Genomic DNA, 27,320 nt, shown 5'->3' with positions numbered 1-27,320 from the left:
AGGCAATAATAACAGCTTTAAAAGGCATGCCTATGCCCCATCTTAGGCTTAACTCGGCAGCTGCTGATGACTGGAATTCAGGAGAAGAAATCTAATATTCGGGGACCAATTTTAATAGATAGGCATCATCAGAGGCTTTCAAGAAAAAGTTGATAAAACAGGCTACACTGGCCTCTCTGCTGCATGCACCATTAATAGGCAAGCTTACAAAGGAAATTGCCACAAATGGTTTGGCATGAACCTCTTGGCAGCCTTGGAAACTGCCTCATACATTTGGACTATGTACAGGTGAAGAACATTTGGGAGTGAGATTGCCAGACACTGTATTGTCTCAAGTTGCAGTGGGGGAGGTTTAGATTGGATATTAGGAAAAACTTTTTCACTAAGAGGGTGGTGAAACACTGGAATGCGTTACCTAGGGAGGTGGTAGAATCTCCTTCCTTAGAGGTTTTTAAGGTCAGGCTTGATAAAGCCCTGGCTGGGATGATTTAACTGGGAATTGGTCCTGCTTCGAGCAGGGGGTTGGACTAGATGACCTTCTGGGGTCCCTTCCAACCCTGATATTCTATGATTCTATGATTGTACTAATTTGCACAGCTCCCATTGCAGAGCATACAGATACAGCCCTATTGAGAAATTGGTTTTAAGTACTGCTTATCAAAATACAGATGTTCAGAAGCAGTCTCTTCAAAGCAAAATGTCAAGCTTTCAAAAGCAGGACAAACATGTTGGTCCAGATTCTCAAAATAAATTTAGAGCCCCCCCCTTCCCTCTGAGGATCTGGGCTGCTGTTTTGCTGCTTAAAGTTAGTTTAGAGTATGAGGTTGACTGAACCCTTTATTACAGCAACTAGACCTAGCAAATGTGTAGTTTCAGGTTGAGTGTAAGCTCTCACCTGATGCATACAACAAGGTCTAGTCAGGGAAGGGCAAATCAAATTTAGACTTTAACATAATTGTTTGTCAGTTAAAAGCCATATAAGAAACTGGCCTATTATCTCTGCGTACAGAATTTTTAAAGCTGCACTGCCTCCAGGGAAAACAACTTCACTGACCTTATCAAAGGACAATCATTTAACAATGTACTAATTTTAAACCTGTGTCTAGTCCCTCAGTATTTCCTTCCCTCTCTTCCCTCCCCCCCCCCATTTAAAACAAGATTGTTTACCCTACTTGGCTACTGTTAATTAAGTTCTTAAGGGTTTCATAAGGTGACTAATAAGTCCAGCTTATCATTTCAAAGAAATAAATACTTCTTTGTATTGTTGATAGGGTAGAGGAATAACTGATTTCCCCACCTCTCAGACTCATAAGCTTTGACCAAAAGTTTAGGTGGAGGACCAAATCCTGCTCACCTCACCTCCAGCGATTTTCTGTCCTTATCCTTTTTACTCACCGAACACAAGTCAAGGATATAGGGCCATTGAGCCTTGTCCCATGTGAAAGCTGCACAATTGCACGTGGCCATTTGATCACTTAATAGCTGGTTTGTTGATTGGGTTTAACAAGTCTATGCAAGACTTTAGGTTATGGCTCATTTGTAGTAGAATATTCTGCATACCTATAGGCCAAAGAAAATTCCTAATAGCGTGTTGTGAGCTACCTTTATTTGGAGTCATAGTATAAATTGCTTGGTTGGATGTCTGGATAAGCGTTTCAGCTAATCCATTTGTGGCAGCATGGTAAGGAGCAGATATGACATGTTTGTCAAAAGCAATAGTATCAAACAATTGACATTTTTTGGATGCGAGTTCTGTTCTGTTGTCACTTGTAATGAAAGCTGGGCAACAAATCATGTTGTCGTCTTCTTAGTTGTATAGCTGCTGTAACAATCTCAGTGGAATCCATGTTCTCATCTGCAAGCCAATAAATCTGAAATGCTATGGTATTCGCCTCATGAGGTGTTGGTTGTGATTTATGCATTTACTTGCTTGCTGCTCATTTTCTGGGCCTGCTCTAACCTATACCAGAGGATGAATTACATCCTTTCTGCAAGTCATTTGAGCTATCCTATAGAATTCCATAACAGGGATGTAACTATCTATTGAAAAATAGTATATAAAAATAGGATATTAAAAAAGTTAATAGAAAAGCATGCTTTATTACATTTTACTGGACTTTTCCATAAGAGAAGATTTCCTGGAAGACGAAGTTTTTCTGCAATAAAAGCGTACATTTTGCAGAGTATTCCACCAAAACCCTTTCCCTCTGTACATGCAAATTATGGTAAATCTATTTCAGTGTAGCCAGACAGCAGGTGCACAATATCAAAAGGAGAGAAATGAATCACAATTCTCCTCTCCCCCACTTAAAAGGGCAGGCTTAACACAGGTTTGTTCATTTCTTAAGTTGAGATACTATACTAGTGCACAAGGCAAGTTTGTCCCAGGCCCTAGTAATTTAAGTTTTGGCAAGTAATAAGGACCTTCCTACTGTTGTTTGCCTACCTGTTACAGCAGCACTCATCATGGCAGCTATAGCATCACATGACATGCATGCTACCTATGGAACACAGAACCTCTGTTAAGGAATCATCCATATATAAAAATTCACAAACACTAGCAGCTTTTACAGAGAAAGGTCCACTGCAGTTTTTAGTTTTTAGGTTTTTAGAGAAAGGTCCACTGCAGTTTTTTAGTCTGATTTCCCTTTCATTTATTAGCCACATTTTGCCATCAAGCTGGTATGGTATTTTGTTTTTGATATGTGTTTTAAAACCCCCATACATTTCTAACTTTTAAAAATAGACTTATTAAAAAAACAGTAAGGATCTGTAACGGGGAATGCAAGGGAGAGCAGGGATTGATAAGGAAGCTACCCATTGCTATCTTTGTACATTGCTTTGTTAGAGCATCAAGATGGCACAGATTCTGTTTTTAATAATAAAACTAAAATAAGCTAAATATTAAATACTTATAAAACATTTTAATAGTTGAAAAAAGCAGCACAACGCAACTGTAAGAATGTGGTCAGTCCATTCACAGGTAAGTTGGGCTGTTTTCTGACTTAGCTAAATCCAAATCTGATTTCAGTATCTCTAATATGGCTGTATTGTATCCAAGATCTAAAGGAATTTCATAGCAAAAATGTTTCATATGCATGTTTTATAACAGTGAGTGTAATTAATCATTGGACCAAATAAAAGTTTACCAAGGGTCATGGCAGTTTCTCCATCACTGAGAATTTTTAAATCAAGAGACTATGTTCTAGTAAATGACATGCTCTAGGAATTATTTTGGGGAAGTTCTATGACCTGTGTTATACAGGATGACAGACTAGATGATCTCAATGGTTCCTTCTGGCCTTAGAATATGATCAAGGTTTAAAAAAAAAAGCAGGGGGTACCCCAAATCATTAGCCTATCTTGAGACATTGGAAAGGGTCCAGATTTTCAGAAAAGGAAATCAGGCCCAGTTTAAGGTGTCACAAGTGGCAAAAAATTGAGACACCCAAAATAAATTTTAAGTAACAAATTTATCTGTCTGTATGTGAAGATGTACAATTTCAGTGAGGCCATGCCTATGAAAGACTATCGAGGTGAGTAAACAGTAGTACATAGCTTCTTTACTCTTTCTTCGCCTGTAGTGAAAAGGTGGGAAGTCTTGCACGCATGAACTGACTTAAGTTAGACAGTTGTCCCACTAATGTGGAAAAAGCTTGCCCTAATTAAGTGACCACATGTAGGTTTATGACAGGGACTGGTAGGGGTTGAATGCTGAGCTGCAAATATTGCTTTTCTAAAAGTTTACTCATTTTAAAAAGGAGGATCATGGAATAGAACTCAAAGTATTTCACAGACTCTAGAAAAATGCATATCCTGGATTATAATGGTGAGTGAGGCTTGAAAATCTGGGCAGAAGCTTTTATAGAATGAATATGACAGGTTTATATACACATTAAGAGGCAACTGCACTCTGTCAGGCAGTCAGAACATAGATCTACTGTTTGGTTATCAGTCCATAAAACTACTTCTCAGAGCTTACCATTCACAGTAGCTGGAGCCTGTGTTTTCATTGGCTGAGGCTGCTCATAAACTGCTTAAGTACCCCCAATGGCTCATGCACAGCCATCCATCATCAGAATAAAAATAAATCCCCACCTCTCTCACCCTTACGTAAGGGTTAAACTCATAGTACCAGATTGTGTCACTCTGCTATAACACATCTTCTGTGATCCTAAAGTCACAAGCCTTGGCCATCCCGTGCCACTGTGGGCTTACTGATTAAACACTAAAGTTCACACAGAAATTTGCAGTTTCCCACCAGGGACCATTTTATTGGCTTGGCTCATTGAAAACTAGGGTTACCAGATGTGCCAATTTTATAGGGACCGTCCTGATTTTTGGGTCTTTTTCTTATATAGGCTCCTATTACCCCCCCACCCGCTGTCCCGATTTTTCACACTTGCTGTCTGGTCACCCTACTGTAAACAGACCCCGCAGCCAATCTTGTGAGGTGTTCCTGTAATGTAATGTGTATCCTCAACACCCACTAAAGCCAGAGAATGTGAATTTCAGTGGAGGCAATGGGTGCTCAGGATCTTGCAGGGTTGGGCACCAAAGCCTAAAAATCACAGGTCCAAGTCCTAGATGAAGCACCTGTTACTCTGTCAGCCTGTATAATGGAGCATTCATCTCTTTAAAGCCTTAATAAATGTAAAGTCTTGTTCTCCATGAGCATGTTATATTAAAAATTAGCAGGATGAATGATAAAAATGGATTCATTAATATGCCCGTAGAGAAGAGACTGATTTACGTAGGTCAGATGATTTATTCTTTGCAATAATTCAGGCAGTTGCCAGACATCAGTGACAGTGTTCATAGAGAGGTGGAGTACCAGCGGTTGCTGTAGTTCTGAGGACTTCAGCTAGGGGCTCTGATCAGCCCTCCGAGCACTTCTCTAGGATCTCATGTCTTGTTATTCTTAACTTATTACCTCAGCACACCTTTCAAGTTCCCTTTATTTCAACAGGCAACCTATGATGTATTCCACACTGGACTAGAAACATGCAAACTTTATACTTTGCAAAGAAATCTTTGGAGACACTTTCTCTAGGATATTTCCAAAGAATAATTAAGTCACCACTACACATGAATTAAACAAAGTCAGCCACAAATATTTAGCAATCTACACCCTAGAGCAACAATGGACTGGGGGGGGGGAGGGAGAGGCCTAGAGGGATAAGTCTTCAGTGCCCAGGTGGAGCTACTGACAAATGCCTAATGTAGTCTCTGCTGAGACTGTTTGAGTTCACAGAACAGGCTGGCTCCTACCAAGTAACTCTGAGGTGGTGGAAGAATGATCTGGACAACAGTTCATAATGGAAACCTTGTGCTTCTACCACAGGTTTCCCCTCTAGACTCATTTTATTCAGTTGCAGGGAGGATTTTCTCCTCCTGGTGCACGAAGCAGCAAGGCTACTGTGAGTAGGGGGAGTTGCCTTTCTTGGCTTCAGTTTCTGTTGACAGAAGGTTTTCATTAATCACCATATTTACTCTGCTGCTGGGTGAGCCTCATCATCATCCCACGGCTGACTCACATGTTGACATTAGTTAGGTGCTTGTGGCAAGAGTAACATGAAGCAACAAGTTACAAAATAAGGCCCCAATCCTATAATTTATCCCTGCATCCACAAGGCTCCCCTTTGACATCAGTGGGCTCCGGGGTCTGCCTGAGTAGAACCAACTGCAGGATCAGGACCTATATTATTTTCTATATTGAATGTTTAAATGAGGTCAGTTTGTGGAATAACTGGGGAAAATAAGTCCAGCATTTGTAAGGCACCCATCACCATGGCCCCCTTGTCACTTTACAAGGCTTGAATTGAAGAGGAAAAAAATCCAATACATCCTCCTTCATGCTAGCCACAGGGTGGAACCCAGTCAGGCAGTTCTGGGGATTAGCTCCACGCAGTTCAGTGCCCCTTCACTTTTCCCATTACACCCTCTTCCCACTCTCAGAGTCACAGTCTGACAGCTTTGTGACTCAGCCCTTCAGCCAGGGAATGGGTGATGCCCCCCTTCCCGGGCAGTCTTTCCAAGTCTTCCTGAACAAGCAGCATCGGGCAGTCCTCCCACCCGCTGCCCTATGTCATGCCCATAGGGACTGAGACAGTCTTCCTACTCACTGCCTGAAGCAATACCACTCTGCAGTGGATGGTAGGGAAACCCAGACCTGCCCTTGATAGCTTACAGCCTGCAGTTACATCCCACTTACTACTCTCTCTCGCTTGGTCCTAGATTAACTCCCCCTATGCCTCTCCAAGATTTTTATTCTCCAGCCTTCCTAACCAGACCCCACTTTCTTAGGTAAACCCTTCCTCATAAGCTCTTGTCTCCCTTCCCTTCCCTTACCTCAGAAAGAAGCTACAAACTTTTTTCTTACTGCCTATGGTTTCCACCCTCCTGGCTTTATAGAAGCCCTGCCTGTTCTCTCACAGGTGAGCTTCCTTCTAATTAACTGCTTCCCCACAGCCTAAATCTCCCCCATTTGCAGCTTAATTGGCTGATTGGGCCCATCTGGCCTAATTCCACTCCTTCAGGGCTAGTGCAGGGATACTGCCATAGGCCAGGCTTCTCAGACTTGGGTTCTCACACTGTGGGTTCTCAAATTGGGGATTGTGGCCCCTCAGGCAGTTGTAAGGTAGTTACATGGGAGTCATAAGCTGACAGTTTCATGTGGCTGACAGCCCTGAGCTCCCATTAAATTACCCCCTCTTTTTAATGTGGGGGGGTGGTCACACACAAAGGCTTGCTATATGAAAGGGGTCACTCATACAAAAAAGTTTGAAACCCACTGTGCTAAAGGCAAGGTGCTTTGTATAACAGGTGTGGGGCAGAATGTTCTAGTTCAACAAACTATTGGCTTGATGAAGGAATTACTGGGTCAAATTCTATGGCAGGGTTATGCAAGAAGTCACATCTGACTATTACCATTTCCTAACTCTTGACTTTCCAACCTTAACGTTCTCCTAAGGTAGGATTTTGGGTAGGGGAAAAAAATCTTTTTGCTTTGTCATTCAGGAAACCCCAACTCATATTCACAGGGTATTTTTTTAAAAAGGATTCTTCCCTCTGTGCCATTCACACTGGTTGTTTAAAAAAAAAAAAATCTGTCCTCTTTCTTTCACCTTGACATTGCTATTAAACTGTTAATTGAAATAAAATAATTGATGGGGACCTCTCCAAAACCCAAGAGTTTGATATTTCAAAGTGGTTTGGAAGATGATGGAAAGCTGCATGACACCCCCTCCGCCAAACACACAGTCTGGATTTAGCACTTCCCCAGCTTAGCATAAAGCAATTTAATTATCTTGACTATAAATGCAAAAGTCAAAGTGTTAGATATTGATTCCCCTCCCTGGAATAAGCTATAAGAGAGAAGTCAAGTCACAAAATTCTCTTGTTTTAAGGTACTGGAGTTTCCACTGCTCTATTTTCTCCTTGGGGGTGGGGGAGAGGGCTTTGTGGCCTGTGGAATAGGGAAGGGAATTGGTGCTCCAAATAGATCAAGATCTGGTGGGAATTCCCATCATTACTAAGTAGAAATTACATGCTTGGTAATCATGAGAACATAACGTTGAGATGAAACCCATCATATAGCATGATACAGGATTTGCTGTTAGATTGTATTGTTTTAGAATAAGAGCTCCTGGGGACTGGGACCACGTCGTCTTCTGTTGTGTAAGGTGCTGAGCACATTGTTGGTGCCCAGTCAAACAGCAGCATAATTCACTGACCAATTCCAGAAGCAAAGGGGCTAAAGACTGCCATTATAATAAAGATATATTCCTGGGGTCAAAGGCTCATTGGCTCAACAAGGAAGCACAATATATTCATGGCCTATGCAAAAGTGCAGACCAGAACAGACCTATATACATCTTTAGAGAAGGTGAAGAGTATGCTCTCACTATCATCATTCATACTTGCATTCACTTAGGTTCCAAAACAGCCACACCTCTATTCGCATGAGCTGGGGCTCTTTGATAGCATTTGTTCTACCTAGAAAACTCCAGTTTTGCTAGAGAATGAGAACGTCAAGCAGGAGTGGAAATGGCTGTTAAATCCTTTCATACAGCGTATTATGTTGTCATCCTGCTGGTTTTTCTACTCCAATAGGTTTTACTGGTGCATCAAATTGAGCTGCCAGCTGTACTCTCCCTCCTTAGCTAAATGGTGGACATATGGCAGGGGGATGATTTTTCTGAATAATTACCACAAGAGCAGCTTTGGTTCAATCCTTTAACCCTACTGCATTCAGGGTATCCTAGCTAAGGAGCATTCAGCTGCCTCTTCCCTTTTTAGTTAGGCTAGTGCTTTTCAAAAAACTTATGTTGTTGCCCAAATATTTATTACACTGCTTCAGACCTTACTTCTTGCCCCAAACACACCCATATCGTTCCTCATTTCCTTCTTGCCCTAGGCCTCAGAAGATTACTTTTCCCGGATACTAAAGCCTTGTGCATATTCACCCTGAAAATTTTGGATCTGATTGTGTGTATCCAGATTTTTATGGAAAATACACACACAGGCTCACTAAATAAAAACAGGCACTACCTATGTGCTGCTCTTGTCACTGCTTTACAGTATCCTGCCTCGCCCTGATGAACTTGCTTTTTGTAGTGACAGGTTCAAAAGAGGAAGGAAGAGGCAAGACAGAGGGTGGGGTGTGAGGAAGGAAGACAAAGCAAATTCTTCTTTAGGATGATTTTTAGAAGCCAGGAACTGACTAGCATTGATTGTAAAAGCTTTAGTTTTGCGATACAAGGCGGGTGTGGTAATATCTTTTATTGGACCAACTGTTGTTGGTGCAAGAGACAGAGCTCTTCAGGTCTGGAAAAGGTACTCCAAGCATCACATCTAAATTCAAAATTGTTCAGAATATGTGGTAACTCCTTATGCTAAGGAACCATTCAAGATAGAGTACCCCCTTAACACCTCTGCAGTCAGAGGACAAAAAGAGTAGGTTAGTGGGTTACAGATTGTTGTAATAAGCCATAAACTAGTGTCTCTGTTTAGTCCATAATTTACAGTGTCTAGCAGAATTATGAAGTAAAGCTCCCAGGCTCATCTTTTGAAAGCATTGTGCAGGTTTCCTTGAAGATGAGGACTGATAGGCCAGAAACGGAGTGATCACTTTGTGAAAAGTGTTCATCCACAGGTGATAGGAAAATAAGACAAAAAACACTATGTGTGTACACACGCTCCTTACCTGATTAAAGTTTTGAGATGGCAGGCATGATGCTTCATGGTACAAGTGGACAACAACAACAAAACAAAAACCTGTAGCTACAGCAGCACCAGCCTTTCAGTATCTAGCTCCGGTAAGCATCTGAAACCAATTAATCCCCATAAAGACTCTGGATCATCTTTTTAATTAATTTTAATTATTGAAAAGGAGTCAAGTTTCACAACCACCAAGCAGGATATATCAATGTTTGGATTGCCTCTAGTGAAGCTCAATGGAGAGATTGTAAAGTACATGTGGCTAGAGAGAGGAGACAATTACAGAGCAGTAATTGTGTGTCTGTGTGAAATAGTGTTTAAATCATATTAATCCATATGAGTCAGGTGAAGATATTTAGAATAGGTTTGGTTTGGAGATTTTACTTAATGCTGTTCGCATAGCAGTTGGATTACTGTGATTGCCACATAGGCTTTGCCATACCAGATCAGAGGAATAGCATGTTTGGTGTTTTGCCTCTGGAAGAGGTCTATGCTTATTCTGGAGAAAGGGGAACCTCTCAGTGATGCACATGTTCAGTGTGAAGTGCTGGGGAGTGTTAGGAAGTTTCTTTCTTGTCCCCTGTCCAAATTGGCTGATGCCCTGAAGTTTAAGGTTTTATAGCTTCTTTGCAGAATGAGGCCCCAAGAACGTATGATCATTTATTTGCATGCTAGTAAGGACTAGCGGCTCTAACAGGGATTTAGGCAAGTTTTATACATTTATATATATATATATTTATTATACATTTAACAAAAATACTCAGCTTTAATTTTACTTGTTGGCCAAAATGTCTATGGGAAAAGCACTAGTTTATACAGTACTAAGGACTAATGGCCTGAAGAATTTCTCTTTAATATACAAATCACATATGTATTTACTAAGGACAAAAATGCAGCTGGAAGTAGTGAATGCATTTGGGTAATGTATGGAAGCCTAAAAGACAATTTCTTAACAGCCCTCAGAAATGAAGTTCTGTTTTATTTTGCCCCCATTTACTCTCCTGCCCCTCCCCCCACAATAGCTTTTTTACAGGCAGGTCTGTCCAGAAGTTTAGCTTGCTTAGGAGCTCTTGTGTCTTGATATTTTTGTCCCCTGCAGCCTCTGTGTTTCAGAACTGTTAGCGTTTTGTGCAGGAACAGCTGAAAGGGGCATGTGGTTGATGTAAGCCTTCTCTGTACCATTATCATCCTGCCACCTGCCCTGCTGATAGGAGTCTAGACATAAATCATGGCAGGTAACAACGTCATATTCAGTAAACACACAACCTGACACAGACTTCCCATGCACACTGATTCTTTGTCATGTGAGGGAGCGAGAGACACACACCAATAAAGCAGGCATTTGTTGTTGGACAGGGAGAAAGTTTGTCTATAGCAGGTAAGGCAGTGAGTTGGAGTCAAGTCTGTTGGGTCTAATTTCTAGCTATGCTACTGACCTATGTGACTTTCCCAAAGACAGAATAAGGCCTGCTTTTAGAGATGCTGCAGATAATGGGAGGAGAGAGTACTCGACACCTCTGAAAAGTTTCAGAGTAACAGCCGTGTTAGTCTATATTTGCAAAAAGAAAAGGAGTACTTGTGGCACCTTAGAGACTAACCAATTTATTTGAGCATAAGCTTTCGTGAGCTACAGCTTAGGGTTAGGGTGCATCCGATGAAGTGAGCTGTAGCTCACGAAAGCTTATGCTCAAATAAATTGGTTAGTCTCTAAGGTGCCACAAGTACCTCTAAAAAGGTGGCTCCTAACAACCATGCTGAAGAATGGGATACAGTCCTGGAGCCTTAACATTTCACCTATTCTTCAGAAAGTTTTATTTACAGGATCCTGGTGTTTTTCCCCATGGAATTCACTTTGCAGAGCACAGTGGAATTCACAGGCTCTGGGATTGTAAAGAACTTCACAGAAATGCTTTGTGAAGGTTTATTGACCTTTGTAAAGTACACAAATCCTAGGGGTGAGAAAAAAAAAATCTCTGTAGATGTGCAAAGTTACTTACTATTGTCAAGGCGAGGACAGGACATGCATCTCATATCCCCTGCTACATGAACATTGATGGAGTTGTGCAGCTCAAAGACTGTTTTGCACATACAGTTTGCAACCACACCACTTACACTTGCATTTTTGCACCTGCTGAAGTAAACTGTGTGTGCAAATCTGAGTACTTGCAAACCTATGTGGTTTGCACCTGCAATCAAATAATTGGAGGCACAAATACTCAGCTTTGTACCTGCAATGGTACAGTGTAGGCAAAAATTCCACAAGAGTACATACAAGAAAGTTAAGGTCTGAATAGACTAAGTTTGCAGAAAGTCCCCATTTCAAATGGGCAAGAGAAAACCATTGTTATGTGTAGGATTCTCGTTCAGTTGCTAGTTTATTCAGTTTGAATATCATTTTGAGCAGCTGACTAGCAGATTTGTACTACGTGGTCCTGTATGATTTCTAATTAACTTCATTCTTTTGAAAGCAGAACTGTTGTAAACTGCTGCATCACTCTCTCACTATTTCTCATAATGGCTCAGGAAGACTGAAGGTACATAGGAACACAAGTAGCTTTGCATCACACTACACAATTTACATCTCATAGCTGAACACTGAAAGGAAATCATGTAAGGCTCTTTAAGGCCTACTGCAAGGATGGAGGGCAGTCCCTCACTCGCTTTCTCATCATGTACCTAATAACGCAGCAAGTAATGTTCTGTGATTTCTATATACCAGCTCTTATGAAGGCTGCTAAGAGGAGTTTGCAGATCTAACGTTATGCAATAATGTTTTGTTAACCCTGCCCCTGCTAGTTGGTTTTTGGAATCCTTCATTGTTATAAACTAAAAAGTCTAAAAGGAAGTAAAAATGGTAATAATTTGTCTAACTTTCTACAGTATTGTCACAATTTGATGAAAAACAGCAAATTGAACCAGCCATTTAGGTGAGCAGTAGGAACAGAGGAGAAGCATTTGTTGAAATCACAGATGAAGTTGTGCTTTTTTGTTAACCATTTGACATCTAGAATGATAATTGCCAATGTAATAAACCTCAAATGTCAAGCTTCCAGCTTTAATCAGGAAAGGCTGCCAAGAAATTTTAATAAAGACCATTAGTAAGTTACCACAATTAAGAAATGCTAGAAAAACAAATACGCACCATGGTCTATGAAAATAGAACATTTTACTGTCACTGTTTGAAGTGACAGTACTGGCAATATAAATGGGTTTTTATTTCACGTTTTTATCCAAAATGATAGTGGGGAGAGTACAAAATTGAAATTTTAACAAAGAAATCTCATCCTTCAACCCTTAAATTTTCCAGGCAGCTTTGTCTTGGGATAGTTTTTTCAGTTGCACTACCTTCCCTTTCAGCCACTTACTGTTTCCTAGTATGAAATGGCTTGGAATTAGGTTACTGAATTTGAAGGTGGAACATGAAATAGGATGTATTTAAGTGCAAAGAGATGCACCTAGGTGGAAATAATATCTAGGCTAAGGAGAGCTCAAATGCTTGTTAATATGATGGAAGGAAAAGGATTTGGGTGTGGTGATAAATCCGGTGTTCGGATTCTTGGGTTAGTATGCAGGGAAACAGGGTAATAAGACACTGGCTTGTATTAAAAGTGGTATATTATTTAAACCCAAGGAAATTAATCCACCACTTTATAGGGCTCTTGTTAGACATATTTTGAATAGCATGTTCAGTTTTGGCCTCCTCACTTAAAGAATGATACACTCTCCAAGTTAGCTGTATAGTATAGGCAACAAAGATGATCGTTATAATGGAGAGTAACTCTTAAGGGAATGCTTAATGAAGCTGGGATTATTTAGCCTTAAGATAACAAAGAGGTGTCTTGATTAAAGTACAGTATTCTAAAGTAGCTAAGGGCTATTTGTGACAGGGGCCACTCCCCTCTTGTGAGTGCCTCCTGTCAGTCAGGTGTGAACCTACACATACTCTCTCTGCTCCCAGCACCCCCTGTTGACTGTTAACCTCATCAGTCAGGTCTTCAGGGGCTCAGCCCTGCAGCCAAGTCACACAATCTCGTCACATGATGGAACCTCTTCCAGGGTAACAGAAGTCCAACAGGACCTATCACTGTGCCCTTCTTGGTATTTTTAGCCCTGTCTTTGGGCTCAGTTCTCAGCCCTTTCTGGGCTAGCTTTAAGTCCATGTCTGCACCAATATAGGGCAATGTCCCCAAGGCTTTCTGCCTGGAGACTAAGTCCTGCCCTTCACTTGGGCCTCTAAACCAGCCTTATCCCCTTCTCAAGGCTTAGGCCACCCTGCCAGCAGCCAGTGGGACCCAGGACCACCCACTACTCTGGGGCCAACACAGGGACCCTATAAATAGCAACCACCTGCTGTTTCCTGTAATAGTTACTGCTACTGCTGCTATTCCTTGGGCCATTTCCCACAGAACCCCTTCCTCTTTAGCCTTACCTCAGGGCTGAAATTCTTCCTCACAGAATGCCAGTGTCACCAGAACCCATCTTCTGAGTCTCCCTTGAACTCCAACAAAGCACACCTTCCTTGTTCCTCTGGTTCCCACCAGAAATTGCCCTGTTCAGCTCCTTTTATGTGAGCCCGCTGCACTCTGATTCAATGCTTCCCTGCAGCCTCTCTAGGAAGGCCTGGAGGACCCACCTTCACTGCTTGTTTTCTGGGGCAGGGTGTAGTAAAACTGTGAGGCCTGTAGCAGGGGTCCTCAAAGGGCTGGTACATCCCATCACACTATTACAGAGATAAGATTCAGGATCTGCATGAGATCATTGGACAGACTTGTATTAGAAGGGCTGGATTTCAATGAAGAGAGAATATATGTGGCAATGTGAGGAGGTAAATGTGAGGAGGTATTTCACTAAGAGGATGTATTGTATTAAAAATGTGGATATTCACAATTTAGTGTTTGAGGGGAATGGGCTTCCACTCAGGTTATGTCATGTCTTAACATTTTAAAGCAGCATTGTACTGTACCAAATTGAAAGGTCATTACTTACTTTTGCACTTGGGGGGAGCTGACTGCAAATTTAGGGATACAGTAGGAATTTTGCACTAATTATAATGTTTCGTTGCTTTTTATGGCTATCATCATCATAGTAACTGAGTGGGTGTTCATCATTCACTATTTGAGCAGTGGTGGTTGCGCATATAATTTCTGCTCCCACATTGAATAAGTACACAAACACTTTCAGCGCTCACCCTCGCACACTGTAAAATAAAGCTGAAGTTTTGCAGTTTTGAAAAGTCTCTTTTAGAGAAACATTCATCCCAGTGTAAGCTGATGGCATGAACATTCATACACAGCAAACAGAATGGTTGTAAGCACAGCAAAAGCATAGTTATTTAAAAGGTCAAGAAACTAATTGAAGATTTTTGGTGGTTGTTGCAGTTCTTGCTCAGGTCCAATTCTAGTAGTTGCGCTTGCATAGGGAAAGCTGAAGATCAAAGTAACTCTGTCAGCATCTTGGTAGGCCTGGTATTTGGTGGGTATATCTCAGTTGGGTTGGTGTGTGCTTAGAATCTACAACCCATACATCTTGGGTTTTGACAAAATTATTGCGAAAGCCAAAGAAATGAAAATGCTAGGGGAAAAATAAATTTTGGAACTTAGAAAGGCATGAGTTTCCACTTACAGGAATATGGAAATTTGGGAGTTGATTTTTTTCCCCTTTAGATTCTCTGCAAAGAAAGCACCATTATATAGCATCAAAGGTACATTTTAAAACCTCTGTTGCTTTGAGGAGGTTACAGGTTTCATTTTTCAACCAGCTTGAAGTGCCTTTATGCAAACAGACATGAAGTGGAAATGGAAATATTCCCAAGTGCCTGCCAGTGTTATTTGAAGACTAGTTTTTAAAAATAGTCTATTAGTTTGTTCACCTAGAGACCAGAGTGCAAACCCAATAAACTAGACTGCATTGGTCTAATGTTCTTTCCTAGAATAGCATTTCCTCTTTTGGAGGAGGGACACTTTGGCTGCTCCTCTACTGATCCTCTGCCTCCTGTCCTCAGCACCCACTCAGCCAGTTGCAAAACAAAACAAAAAACCCAAACACTAAATTATTAATTTCTACATTTCTAATACAAGGATGGTGCTAGTTGGCATGTTCAGGTTTCTAGCTCTGTTTTGATGACAACATGCAATTCCCTTCCATGAACTAAATGACCAGATTACAGTTCACTTTGGAACCAAAATTTCTGGCTTTGTGGTCACCAAGCCTCCAGCTGAGATGTCTTGAGGAATCCAGGATAAATAGAACTTCTTTGGAGAGCACCTACTTGCTGTGTGTGTTCTGAGCAGCAAACATGACCAGTAGAAGCTGTCATAAACTAAGTCAAGATATTAAGTTATAAGCATGTGAACCTCCATGTAATTAGGTTTAGATTTAATAATGCTCTAAGCCTTAGTGTTGACAGCTGTTCCATTTTTAATGGGGCAGTTCTGATTGCCAAATCTTTGACCATGTGTCCTATAAAACTGAAGATGTCCCAAATATCAAAGTCCGTCCAGGCAGCTCAGTTAGTTGTGGATTTTTCTCCTTTTTAAGTATGCACAAACCCACTGGTCTCTTTTCTAGCCTCTCTGCAGATTCTGGGCACTTGAAGAAGTAACTGTCCAGCTAAGCTGGTGAAACTTAAAGCAGCTTCTCTGAGCACACATGCACCTTAAAGACCATCCTCCACTATGCCTATCTTGTGGCACATTGCCACATAAGATATCCGTCCACTGCATACAGCTAACAATCCACATGGAATCAGGCTGCAAGCAGCTTAGTTGTGCTGTGTCCATCTGCAGATGGCTAATGACATGATGCAGGTTGGCCCTTCTCAACCCCTCAGCTTGTGGCAGGTCGCAGGGGAACAAAACAAGAGTCTCTTTCTGAGGAGCAGGGATAAGGCAGGAAGAGCGAGGCTGTTAGCTACTGAGGGAGAGGGATGTGGCAGTGAATATCAGGGGCATTAGAAAGTTGATCAGAGGATGCATTATTCACACAACCTTCTTTCTTCATTAATCATCTCTTTTAAAAGATTTTTGACTATTTTAGCAACAAAAATTAAACAGATGAAAGTTACTGAGAACAAAATAGTTTTGCCATTTCCTCTTGGCCTTCTCAGGAAAGGGTTAAGGTGTCAGCTGCACACTCAAAGCCATAACCGTGAGTGTACAAACAGTGGCTTTAAACCGAACCTTAAACATTTGCACACACTAGGGCTAGATCCTTGGGCCTGCCTGAGCAGTGCTCCATGCAGGACTTGAGAAGTGGAGGCAGAGGTGGTTTTGTACCCCCTTGTCCCCTGAACCTGGGACCAGGTGGGCCCTGGCACAACTTAGAACAGCCTCCAAGTTGCTTTGAGTTATGCTAACTGTAATGACCTCCTAAGTCCTATTCCAGCAATTTAGGATCATTGGAGCACAGCCTGAATCTGTTCATAGCCCCTGCACTAAGGACTACAAAGGATAGTGGCATGCAAGGGAGAATCCTCAGCTGGCCATAGACCAGGTTTAAAGTCAGCTATGTACTACAGAGTGGCAGAAATCAGACTTAATAGAGGCCAACATCTGGCCCACTTCTTCTGTATTACTCGTCTCCGATGATGATGTGTAGCATGTGTAACTACAGATAACACAGATGTATCAAATGAAATCATCATACTAGGAAAAGAAGTACTTGTGGCACCTTAGAGACTAACCAATTTATTTGAGCATAAGCTTTCATGAGCTACAGCTCACTTCATCAGATGCATGAAAGCTCACAAAAGCTTATGCTCAAATAAATTGGTTAGTCTCTAAGGTGCCACAAGTACTCCTTTTCTTTTTGCGAATACAGACTAACACGGCTGCTACTCTGAAACCCATCATACAAGGGTGGTTTCAGACACAATTTACATGAACCCCTGTTAAAACTGACCCTACTTGCTTCTAAATCCTTTTCAGAAGCAGAGACAAGTTTCTCACACTGTTTCTATAGCAAGATAACGCTCAGCACCGCACCTCACATTTACACAGTGAGTGTTTCAGATTTCCAGAACACAACAGGGCACACAAGGGCTTAGCACGGTTTTTCCCTTTGGGCTGTTTGGAGTTCAGGAAGAAGCCAGAATGTGCCTGCTTGTGTAATTTTGAATTAAGATCAGTTGAATTTAGCTCTCCAATGTGTTATTTTTCCGTCTGTCTTACACTTTAATGCTGTAACTCCAGACACAAGCTGGATGATGTTATATGCTGTCACAGGAACAAGAGAGGTTGCAGTTCAGATTTCTTAGGATTTCTGGGATCCAACTTATTTAAATTGTTGTTGAATATTCTGTACCTTGTAAGATAGCCATGCACCTATTTCCTCTCCGAAGAGCCTAAATACAAGTTTGGGTTTTTGTTTTTTTTAAACCCTTGCAGTTCACCTTTCGGGATTGACTTCTTTTTGTGTGTGTGGCAAGATCTGCTAACAATGTCCATAATGTTCCTTGTCAGCAAAAGGATTCTCAGGTAGCCATGGTACAGTTTGAAGAATATCTACACAGTCTTCATTTGTTACACTAGTTTTCAGTCACCATGCAATATTTCTACACTAACCTTTGGGGCCAAATCCTGCAGTTTTGTTACTAAGGCAAAACTCTTATTAGCTTCAGCATTGCATGAGCTAGAGCTGCAGGATTTGCTTCACAGAACACAAAGGAGAGCTACTTTAATACTGAAAGCTGTTTGGAGAGAACACTGTGTCCATGGGGTAATGCTTATGCAAGAAAAATGTACTGTGGCTGCATGTTCCCTGATACAATTAAGCAATCAAGTCATATAATCTCCAGTTCTGTTGATTGCTTTACTGCCAGTAAAAGGCCACTTATATAACCTGCCTGTACAGAAAACCACTTCTCTTTTGTGTGAGAGAGGAGGAGATTGATGGCAGCCTGAGAATTTCCATATGTGGTTTTGGAGGAAGCACTGCAGCTAGGACTCACCTTACTTAATACCCAAAGGCAGCTTTGCTCCTGCCCTCATGCTGATGTTTATAACTCCTCGCTTAAAGTTGTAGTTATGTTCCTGAAAAATGCAACTTTAAGCGAAACAATGTTAAGTGAATCCAGTTTCCCCATAAGAATTAATGTAAATGTTTCACCGGACAAAAGACTGTATTATAGTCTTATAATACACACACACACACACACACACAGAGTATAAGTTTTAAACAAGCAATTTAATACTGGTACACAGCGATGATGATTGTGAAGCTTGGTTGAGGGGGTGAAGTCAGAGGGTGGGATATTTCCCAGGGGATGCCTTACTGCATGCCTTACTCAGCAGTTGGCTGAGCCCTCAAGGGTTAACTCGCTGTTGTTAATGTAGCCTCACACTCTACAAGACAACACGAATGGAGGGAGGGGAGACAGCATGGCAGACAGAGACAGAGACACACACCCTGTGTGTGAGAGAGATGTGCATTGCTCCTTTAGGTACGCTGACCCCACTCTTAAGTACTCTGCCTTTTTAAGTTAATCAGCAAGCTGAGAGGGCAGCTGCTGACAGGAAGCTCCCTCCATCCTGTCATGTGTCCCCCCTGCTCTATGGAAGATGGGGTAAGCAGAGTGCAGGAGAAGGGGGGAGAGGGACACCCTGACATTAGCCCCCTGCCCCGCACAGCAAGCAGGAGGCTCCCTGGAGCAGCTCCAAGGCAGAGGGCAGGAGCAGCACATGGCAGTGGGGGGAGAGACAGCTGAACTGCTGGCAATTGATAGCCTGCTGGGCGGCTGCTGCTCAGGGAACTTAGGGGAGCGGGGAGCTGATGTGGAGCTGCTGGTTCACCCTGGTTCCAAGCCCCTACCAGCCAGCTGCAACAGGCTGCTCTTCCTGCAAGCAGTGGACAAAGCAGGCGGCTGCCAAAGACATTATAAGGGAGCATTGCACAACTTAAAACGAGCATGTTCCCTAATTGATCAGCAACATAACAACGAAACAACGTTAACCGGGATGACTTTAAGTGAGGAGTTACTGGAATGAGTTTGGTTTCTTTACGTTAGGCATCCAGGGCTCCTTCACTGTGATGTTTTTCTTTAAGGAGGACTTACCCCAGAGTTGGGAAACATTTTAGAAAACTAACCACCCCTAGAAGCAACCCTGCCTGCCAGTCATGGTTGGGAAAGGCAACTTCACCAGGCCAAGAAACTTTGGGGCAACTACAGAAAGGAAAATAGTCAAACTTTGACATGACTAGGGAGGACTGAAATGAGGGTGAGGAAAGTTGAACTGGAAGGAGGGGAAAAAGAGGGCATGGAAAGGAAGAGTACAGGGGCTGGTAGAGGAAGACCCTTTCCACCTATACCTTTGGGAATATTCAAGCTTCACTGTTTTTATTGCTTTAATGCCCATCATCCTCACTTTAATTGTTGACATGCCCCTCTATTAGCTCAGGCTGGTCATGTGGACAGATGTCACATTCTGGCCCATAATGACTGGCTCTCTATGAGTGCACAATGGGCCAATGAGAGGGTTGTGCAGTTCCATCCCCATCTCATCTTTTGTTCTGGGGTGCAGGGACCAGGTACTATTCCACTTCTGAGCTCCAGGACCTGGGGTCTCTTCTACCCTGAGGGGTGGAACCATAGTCCCACCTCCACTCTGGGCTGTCAACACAGCTGGCTGAAGGAAGGTGGGGAGGAAGGGAACAAAGAGTAAACACAGCATCCTTTCCAAATGTGAAGGAGCAGCTATGCTAGCATTCCAGGGCTGCTACAGGCATTGTGCCTGCTGCATGGTACTAAGCGCTGGACATAGAAAATAGCAGCTGATCATGTGCTAATTGATCAATAGGTGAGATACCATTTTGTTTTTCCTTCATGGTCAGGCTAACAAAAGAAGAGAAGTATTCCAAATTAACATTTCCCTTTACTATCTGAAAGCAGCCATTGAACAGAGAAAAAAGAAAAGGAGTACTTGTGGCACCTTAGAGACTAACCAATTTATTTGAGCATGAGCTTTCGTGAGCTACAGCTCACTTCATCGGATGCATGCCGTGGAAACTGCAGCAGACTTTATATACACAGAGAATATGAAAAAATACCTCCTCCCACCCCACTGTCCTGCTGGTAATAGCTTATCTAAAGTGATTATCCGCTGAAGTGAGCTGTAGCTCACGAAAGCTCATGCTCAAATAAATTGGTTAGTCTCTAAGGTGCCACAAGTACTCCTTTTCTTTTTGCGAATACAGACTAACACGGCTGTTACTCTGAAACCTGAACAGAGAAAGTCTTCCCTGCCAACAGCATTTGCTGATTGTGGTTGCTATGAAAACACACACTAAGAAAATTAGTCTGGGTGATAAAGAGATCAGAAGCTTCCTCCAGGCCCAGCAAGAGCAATACTGAAACAGAAAACACACCCTTCCCCTTACACACACACGAAAAGCAGGGCTAATGGAAATGTTAAAGCATTATCTATCATAGTAAAACATGTGCAGTACTCAGAGGGAAAGCAAAAAGAAAAATTAGATAGGAGACAACTTAGAATATTTCACAGGGTCATGCAAGAATTAAACAGAAAATGAATGTGTCCCTTGCTCCCCAATGTGGTCGTGGCGAGGAAAACATGCTTCTAGGACAGTGGTTCCCAAACTTGCTCCACCGCTTGTGCAGGGAAAGACCCTGGCGGGCCAGGCCGGTTTGTTTACCTGCCGCGTCTGCAGGTTTGGCCGATCACGGCTCCCAGTGGCCGTGGTTCGCTGCTCCAGGCCAATGGGAGCTGCGGGAAGCAGCACGGGCCGAGGGACGTACTGGCTGCTGCTTCCAGCAGCTCCCATTGGCTTGGAGCAGCGAACCGCGGCCACTGGGAGCCGCGATTGGCCGAACCTGCGGACACAGCAGGTAAACAAAGCGGCGCGGCCCGGCAGGGGCTTTCCCTGCACAAGCGGTGGAACAAGTTTGGGAACCACTGTTCTCGGAGCATGGTGGTGGGGAGAGGGGGGGAAGGAATAATACATATCTTGCATCACTGAAATGTATGACTTTTGCCCAATCCAAGGAGTGGGGTTTTTATGGTCTCTGCATCTAGCACTCATCAGCTAATGTGGGTCAATCTCACACAGGGCCCTTGAGTTGTGGAATGAAGAGAAAAATGAGGGGTCCCTAGAAGATTCCTTCCCCACTCCCAAAATGGAAAATAAAGTGATGCTCAGATGTCATAATATTGCCTGTGGATTTGCTGAAACTGGGTCATACAGCAGAGCTGGCTACTCTTGTGATATATGGAGAGGAGGATTAGAAAGAGGCTGTGTGTTTGGGGGTTGAATATCTTCTGAGCTTTGTTAGCCATCAAAGCTACATGAATGTGCTGGCTAGGTGTTCCTTTTAACATAACCACTTGTGTTATGGGTGGAGTTTCACACTTTTCTGCTCTTGTACGGCTTGCTTTATTAGCATTTCACAGTGTCTGTACCAGTGGCGCCCGCAGCCTTTATGCACGTTACACATGGTGTGTATCATTGCCAGCAGGGTTGCCAGAGTGTGACAGTGTTGGTGGAAAAAGGGGCAGTTCCCCCCAAGTCCCTTGTTGGAGAGGGTCCCCAGAATAGTGTTGGGTCCTGGCACCTGGGGATCACAGCGCCACTCAGGTGCGGCCTGTCCAGAGGTGGGCCAGCCAAACGTGAGTGGTACTATGTTCCTCGTGTGCTAGGTCGCAACACCACTCACTCAGATTTGGCCCATCTGCTCCTCTGTCTCCATCAACGGAGGGGTAGATGAGCCAAACCTCAGTGGAACTGCGATCCTGTGTGCCAGGTCAGAATGCCTGAAGAAAGGAGCTGGCCTCAGCTCTGCAACCCAGTGGGGGCTGAGCATGTCTCGGATTCAGCAGGCGAGCTGCTGGGACCAGAAGCTGCAGTAGGCACGATCCCACAGGGGTTGGTGGTGATACTAAATCTCCCCGTGTCGGTACTATGTGAAAATTTTGGAGAGGCGCCCCTAGTGTGTAGGTCCTTTTTTTGTAGTCTGCGTTTATTAAAAATCCAGAGATACTGTCACAGGAACAAATGTGAGCTTGATGTAATTGACAAGGTGAATAACTTATATGCCTACCAGAGAACATAGAACCGGTGGTCTTTAAAACATGGAGTATGTGCTTCGTTTATTATTTAAATGCTGAAGCATTTGGTATCTCCTACTGCATGGAGGCACTCCCATGATTTCAGCTCATCTTTGCTCTCACCCATTATGGTAACAAGTTTTCATCTCGGTCTGCAGAAGATGAAGCATGCATCCTGATTAGCAAGAACAAGATCGTCGCTCCCTGTGCATGGGAGACATAATCCAATTCTTGCTAATCAAAGATGCCTCTTAAAATCCCATGAGAGGGCATTTAGCAGTACTTTTATCTGGCCTGTTATCAGTGCTGCTTGTCCCAGCAATATCAAAGATGCAGTACATCAAGACTGCATGTCTTTTTAAGGGTATGTCTACACTGGGAGCTAGGGGTATAATTAACAGCTCGCATTAGACATACTCACGCTAGGCGTCCCGAGTACAACACCCACCGAACCTCATGTACATGACACTTGCTGCTGCCCATGCTATCCTGTCTACAATACTATTTTTAGCGCGCTAGCTTGAGCAGAGCTAGGGCAAGTATGTTTAATGCAAGCTGGGATTCACACCTGTAGCTGCTTCCATAGAGGTAGCCTAAAGTGATGCTCTAGCTCAGGGGTCGGCAACCTTTCAGAAGTGGTGTGCTGAGTCTTCATTTATTCACTCTAATTTAAGGTTTCACGTGCCAGTAATACATTTTCACATGTTTAGAAGGTCTCTTTCGGTAAGTCTATAATATATAACTAAACAATTGTGGTATGTAAAGTAAATAAGGTTTTTAAAATGTTTAAGAAGCTTCATTTAAAATTAAATTAAAATGCAGAGCCCCCCTGGACCGGTGGCCAGAACCCAGGCAGTGTGAGTGCCTCTGAAAATCAGCTCACATGCCGCCTTTGGCACGCTTGCCATAGGTTGCCTACCCCTGCTCTAGCTCAACCAGGAGATATGGGCTTGATGCAAAAATCACTTGGTGAAATTCTATTGCCTATCTTGTGCAGGAGGTCAGACTAGATCATTATAATGGTCCCTTATGGCCTTAGAATCTTGGAACAGAAAATTCATCTTTTGGAATATCCCTTCACTGGCTGCCTCTTTTCCATCACATCAAATATAAAACTACCTGTCTTAAATCTCAAGGCTCTTCACGACCTGTCACCATCCTCCCTATCATCTCTCGGTCACTCTCAAAGTCAACTCCTGCCTCTGACCAGCCTCCATTGCCCAATTCTTAAATTTTCAAACAGGACCCTTTGCGCTCTCTCCCATTTTGCATCTCATGCCTGGAAGAGGCCCCAGATACCCCTCCACAAAATGAACTAACTATCCTCCTTAAAACTCTCCTTGGCTATGAGGCCTACAGAACTGCTTTTTTGTCTGCTCAGAGAGAAGCTACTTGAGACTCAGCCCTGGTAAAGTCTTGTAGGCCTCACATGCAGAGAACTAAAGAAATAGGAAAGCACCTTCTTGTAGTGGTGCTGGAGCAATGTGTATAGTGGGGGTGCTGAGAGCCATTGAACCAAACTCTAAACCCTGTATATGATGGAAACCACTTCAAGCCAGGGGGTGCGGCAGCACACCCAGCACCTCTAGTTACAGCACCTTTGCATCCTGAAGAATTCCAATACGTTTAACACACATTGACAGTAAAGGAGCCTCAACCAGCCAACAGCTTGTACATTAGGCCCAGAAATTTGGCTGAACCAAAGATACCTACAGGGTCTAGTTGGGAGGCCCATATTCAGAACAAATGATGTTTTCTATTTGGTTTATTCTATGCAATATTTTTACTTCTGTTGTTGGCACAGAATAGTTGCAGTCCTCTAAGCATTACAGATAGCACTATAAACTTATCCACAATTTTAGGAAGTATAAGTGAGTACAACTAGGAAGTCTTTTAAAAAGTAGGTTATCACAAGAAAATTAGAAGATTCAGATTAATAAAATATACCTTTATATTTTTAATGAATTTTATGAGCCACTCAGCTACTACAGAAGTGGGGGTTATAGAAACGTGTTACATATAACAGATAGAACTTTTATGCATAGCTAATCAAAGCACTTTAAAGAGGAGGGCATGTACCATTATCCCCATTTTACAAATGGGGAAATTGAGGCCCAGAGAGATAATGTAACTTGCCCAGGGCCATGCAGCAGGCCAGAGGTAGATCTGGGACTGTATCCCAGGTCTTCTGATTCCCAGCCCAGTGCCCTATCTACTGGACCACACTGCTTCTTTGTATAACCTACGTATGGTCCCGGTGGTATCAAGTCCAGTTACTTCATCATCACCTTTGTGAACCGCCACAGAAACTGACCTTGTGAAATGCTTCCCAGGTTTTACAGTGAGCCAAGCGGATGCTGAGATATCACTTTGGGGGTTCAGAGAATGCTCTGCAGATGCACAGGCAGTGCAGATATGATCAATAAAGTCCATAGTTACATAGGGTGGGCCAGATTTTCAGGGCACTGAGCTCCCATGGCTGTCCTTGCCTTCACTGAGATTAGCAGGTACTCCGCACTCTGAAGATCAAACCATACACTAGAGTCACGCATTATATGGAGCTCCCAGTAACTTGGAATACAACAACAGCCTCCGCTTAGACCTTTCACCTGCCTCGCTCTGGGAGGAATGATATCCACTCCACCCCTTACCTCCCACATTTTTCCTCTTTCATACATAAAACACGAGAAACATTGTGCTTGCATTGCTAGCCCTTGTAATTACAAAGACCGTGTCATTCTTTTTGCAGGAGAGAGGCCTTTTGAATGCAGCTGGCAAGAATGCAACAAGAAGTTTGCTCGCTCCGATGAGCTGGCCCGGCACTACCGCACTCACACTGGAGAGAAGAAGTTCGGCTGCCCTCTCTGCGAGAAGCGGTTCATGCGCAGCGACCACCTGACGAAGCATGCCCGTCGCCATGCCAACTTCCATCCCAGCATGCTCAAGAGGCGGAGCGGCAGCAGCTCCAGAACGGGGTCTGTCAGTGACTATAGCCGTTCGGATGCATCAAGCCCCACCATCAGCCCTGCCAGCTCCCCGTAAACCTACCTGCACTGGATGTCAGCACTTTGCCTCTGACACTTATTGTGGAGTTGAATTTGTGTTGCACACAGTTTTAAAACTGTCGCTTATTTTGTTTTGTTTTTCAAATCAGTAAGTAGCTGCCTCTCACTGCAACTTCAAAACAAGAACTCTTCACCTCGCCAAACAGGTGGCTGGTCTAACCTCACGGACAGACGGATCTTAATGTCCCACTTAGTGGCTCCTGCTGCCTCAATATTTCATATGTTTTACAGCCAAAAACAGATGCTCTTGATTGTTGTTTATATATAAAAAACCCAGAAAACCTTAAAAAAAACCTATGTATAATTCACCTCAGGTGTCCGAGCAGTTTTGAGAGATCGGACTGCACAACACAAGCATACATACAGTTACAATTCAGTTGTGTTGGGCTTTCCCCCCCGCCCCCTTCTCCTTTCTCAGGGATGGCTATTTATATTACACAATAAGTACAATGAAGACATACCTTTGCCACAACCTTACTCGGTAAATATATTTGCACTCAGAAGCATTTTGTTGGGTTTTTTTCCACACATGTGGGGAAAAAACAAACAAACTAGTACTGGAAGTTAGTGCCAGGCTCTTTTATTGTTTGATTTCAGTTACATCCTACCTTTGGGGGGCCAACTTTTTCATTTAGTGCTCTTTGCTTTTGAGAGCAAGCAATCCTTTCATTTCTCACCGCAGATGCTCCAAAAACCAACTTCCCGTTGCGAAAATCTTCCTGTCTGAGTTGGATAAACTTTTCTTTTTAAAGCTAGATTAACTTCTGAGAAAGATTTCTAAATGAGATGCCTTAATCAAATAATCTAAACACAAGGAAACACATTTACACTGGTTAACAGCTTTTCCAGCAAGGTGGTATGGAATTTTGGAGGCATTTTGTCTTCTAGCTCTCTGAGTTATAAGATCTCTCTGCACTGCCTATCGAATATGGGACCAACGAAATATTAAAGCAAACCACATTGACTTGAACAACGTTCTTTTCCTTTTTTTTTTTTTTTTAAATAAAAAGAACTGAGAAAAGGTAGCTGAACCAATGCCCATCAAAACCTTTATCAAGGTACTTACTTACTGTACAGCTGGATGCTAACACAAAGAAATTGCTTAAGACAAAGTTTCTGTACACTGTTGCATCATAACTGTGGTCACTGATAAAAAGGAAACAAAAAACGTGCATTTTTAAAAATGTGTTACAAAAATGGTGTTTTAGCTCAAAAAATACTTCAGGCTTCTCTGTCACCTGTAGAGCAGCATTCTATAAAGCAATGTCCCCTTCACCTATGAGACATTGTATATTAAAAAGGGGAGTTTAGATTTTTCTATTAATTTTTAATACTAGACCACTTTATCAGGTATATATCTGTGCTTTACAAATGGTATATAATATAGCAAAGGACCAGAATATTGTGATGTCACAAGAGACCTCATTGTCAGAAAATACACTTTGTTTGGATTGGCTGGTTCAGATGGTGCATATTAAAAATTCAGGTGCTTTTGGTTTTGGATTTTTTTCACATTACTGTAAAGAATAAATGCAGTCAAGTGTAGCACAATGAAAAGAAACTCAATACACCAAACCTGCTGTTTGATATAAAGTTAATGCCTCCACATTCCAAAGGAGTCTTGATCCATATCTTACTTGCTGCTTTGCATTGATCCAATTTTGCTAGATTTTTAAAAAAATTTGTACTGTACATTAACTGTGAGAGGCTAGTATATTATAGATTTGTAAGTAGTTTCATAGGTACTTGCATACCATTTACATTGTTGATAATACCAAGCGCTCTTTCAGTTGTAAGATTGGTAACTGCTTAAACACAGGTTAAAGTGCAGATATTTCAGTATTTTTGTGTATATTTGTTTCAAACTTCACCTTTACAAAAACAATTTTTTTCTATTGAATTGTAAAATCACATAAGGCTGGACATTCTGGCTTCGTATGATGGATGGAAAAAGCCTTTTGACAGAAGTCCGATT

At 42.5% G+C, this 27,320-nt stretch overlaps 1 protein-coding gene across 1 annotated transcript in view; it reads left to right on the top strand.

Moving 5' to 3' along the window:
- KLF13 (KLF transcription factor 13) overlaps window positions 1-26,342 on the top strand; it is a 39,583-nt gene extending 13,241 nt beyond the window's left edge. The window contains exon 2 of the mRNA XM_073303656.1: window positions 25,030-26,342. Coding sequence (XP_073159757.1) covers window positions 25,030-25,322 — 293 coding nt within the window. The 3' untranslated portion in view covers window positions 25,323-26,342. The remainder of the gene's footprint in view (window positions 1-25,029) is intronic.
- The last annotated feature ends 978 nt before the right edge of the window (window positions 26,343-27,320 follow it).

Source organism: Lepidochelys kempii, chromosome 10 (assembly GCF_965140265.1).
Source record: "Lepidochelys kempii isolate rLepKem1 chromosome 10, rLepKem1.hap2, whole genome shotgun sequence".
NCBI classification, from domain to species: Eukaryota; Metazoa; Chordata; order Testudines; family Cheloniidae; genus Lepidochelys; species Lepidochelys kempii.
The sequence above is the reverse complement of the archived record's forward strand: the minus strand, read 5'-3'. Positions and strand labels throughout refer to the sequence as shown.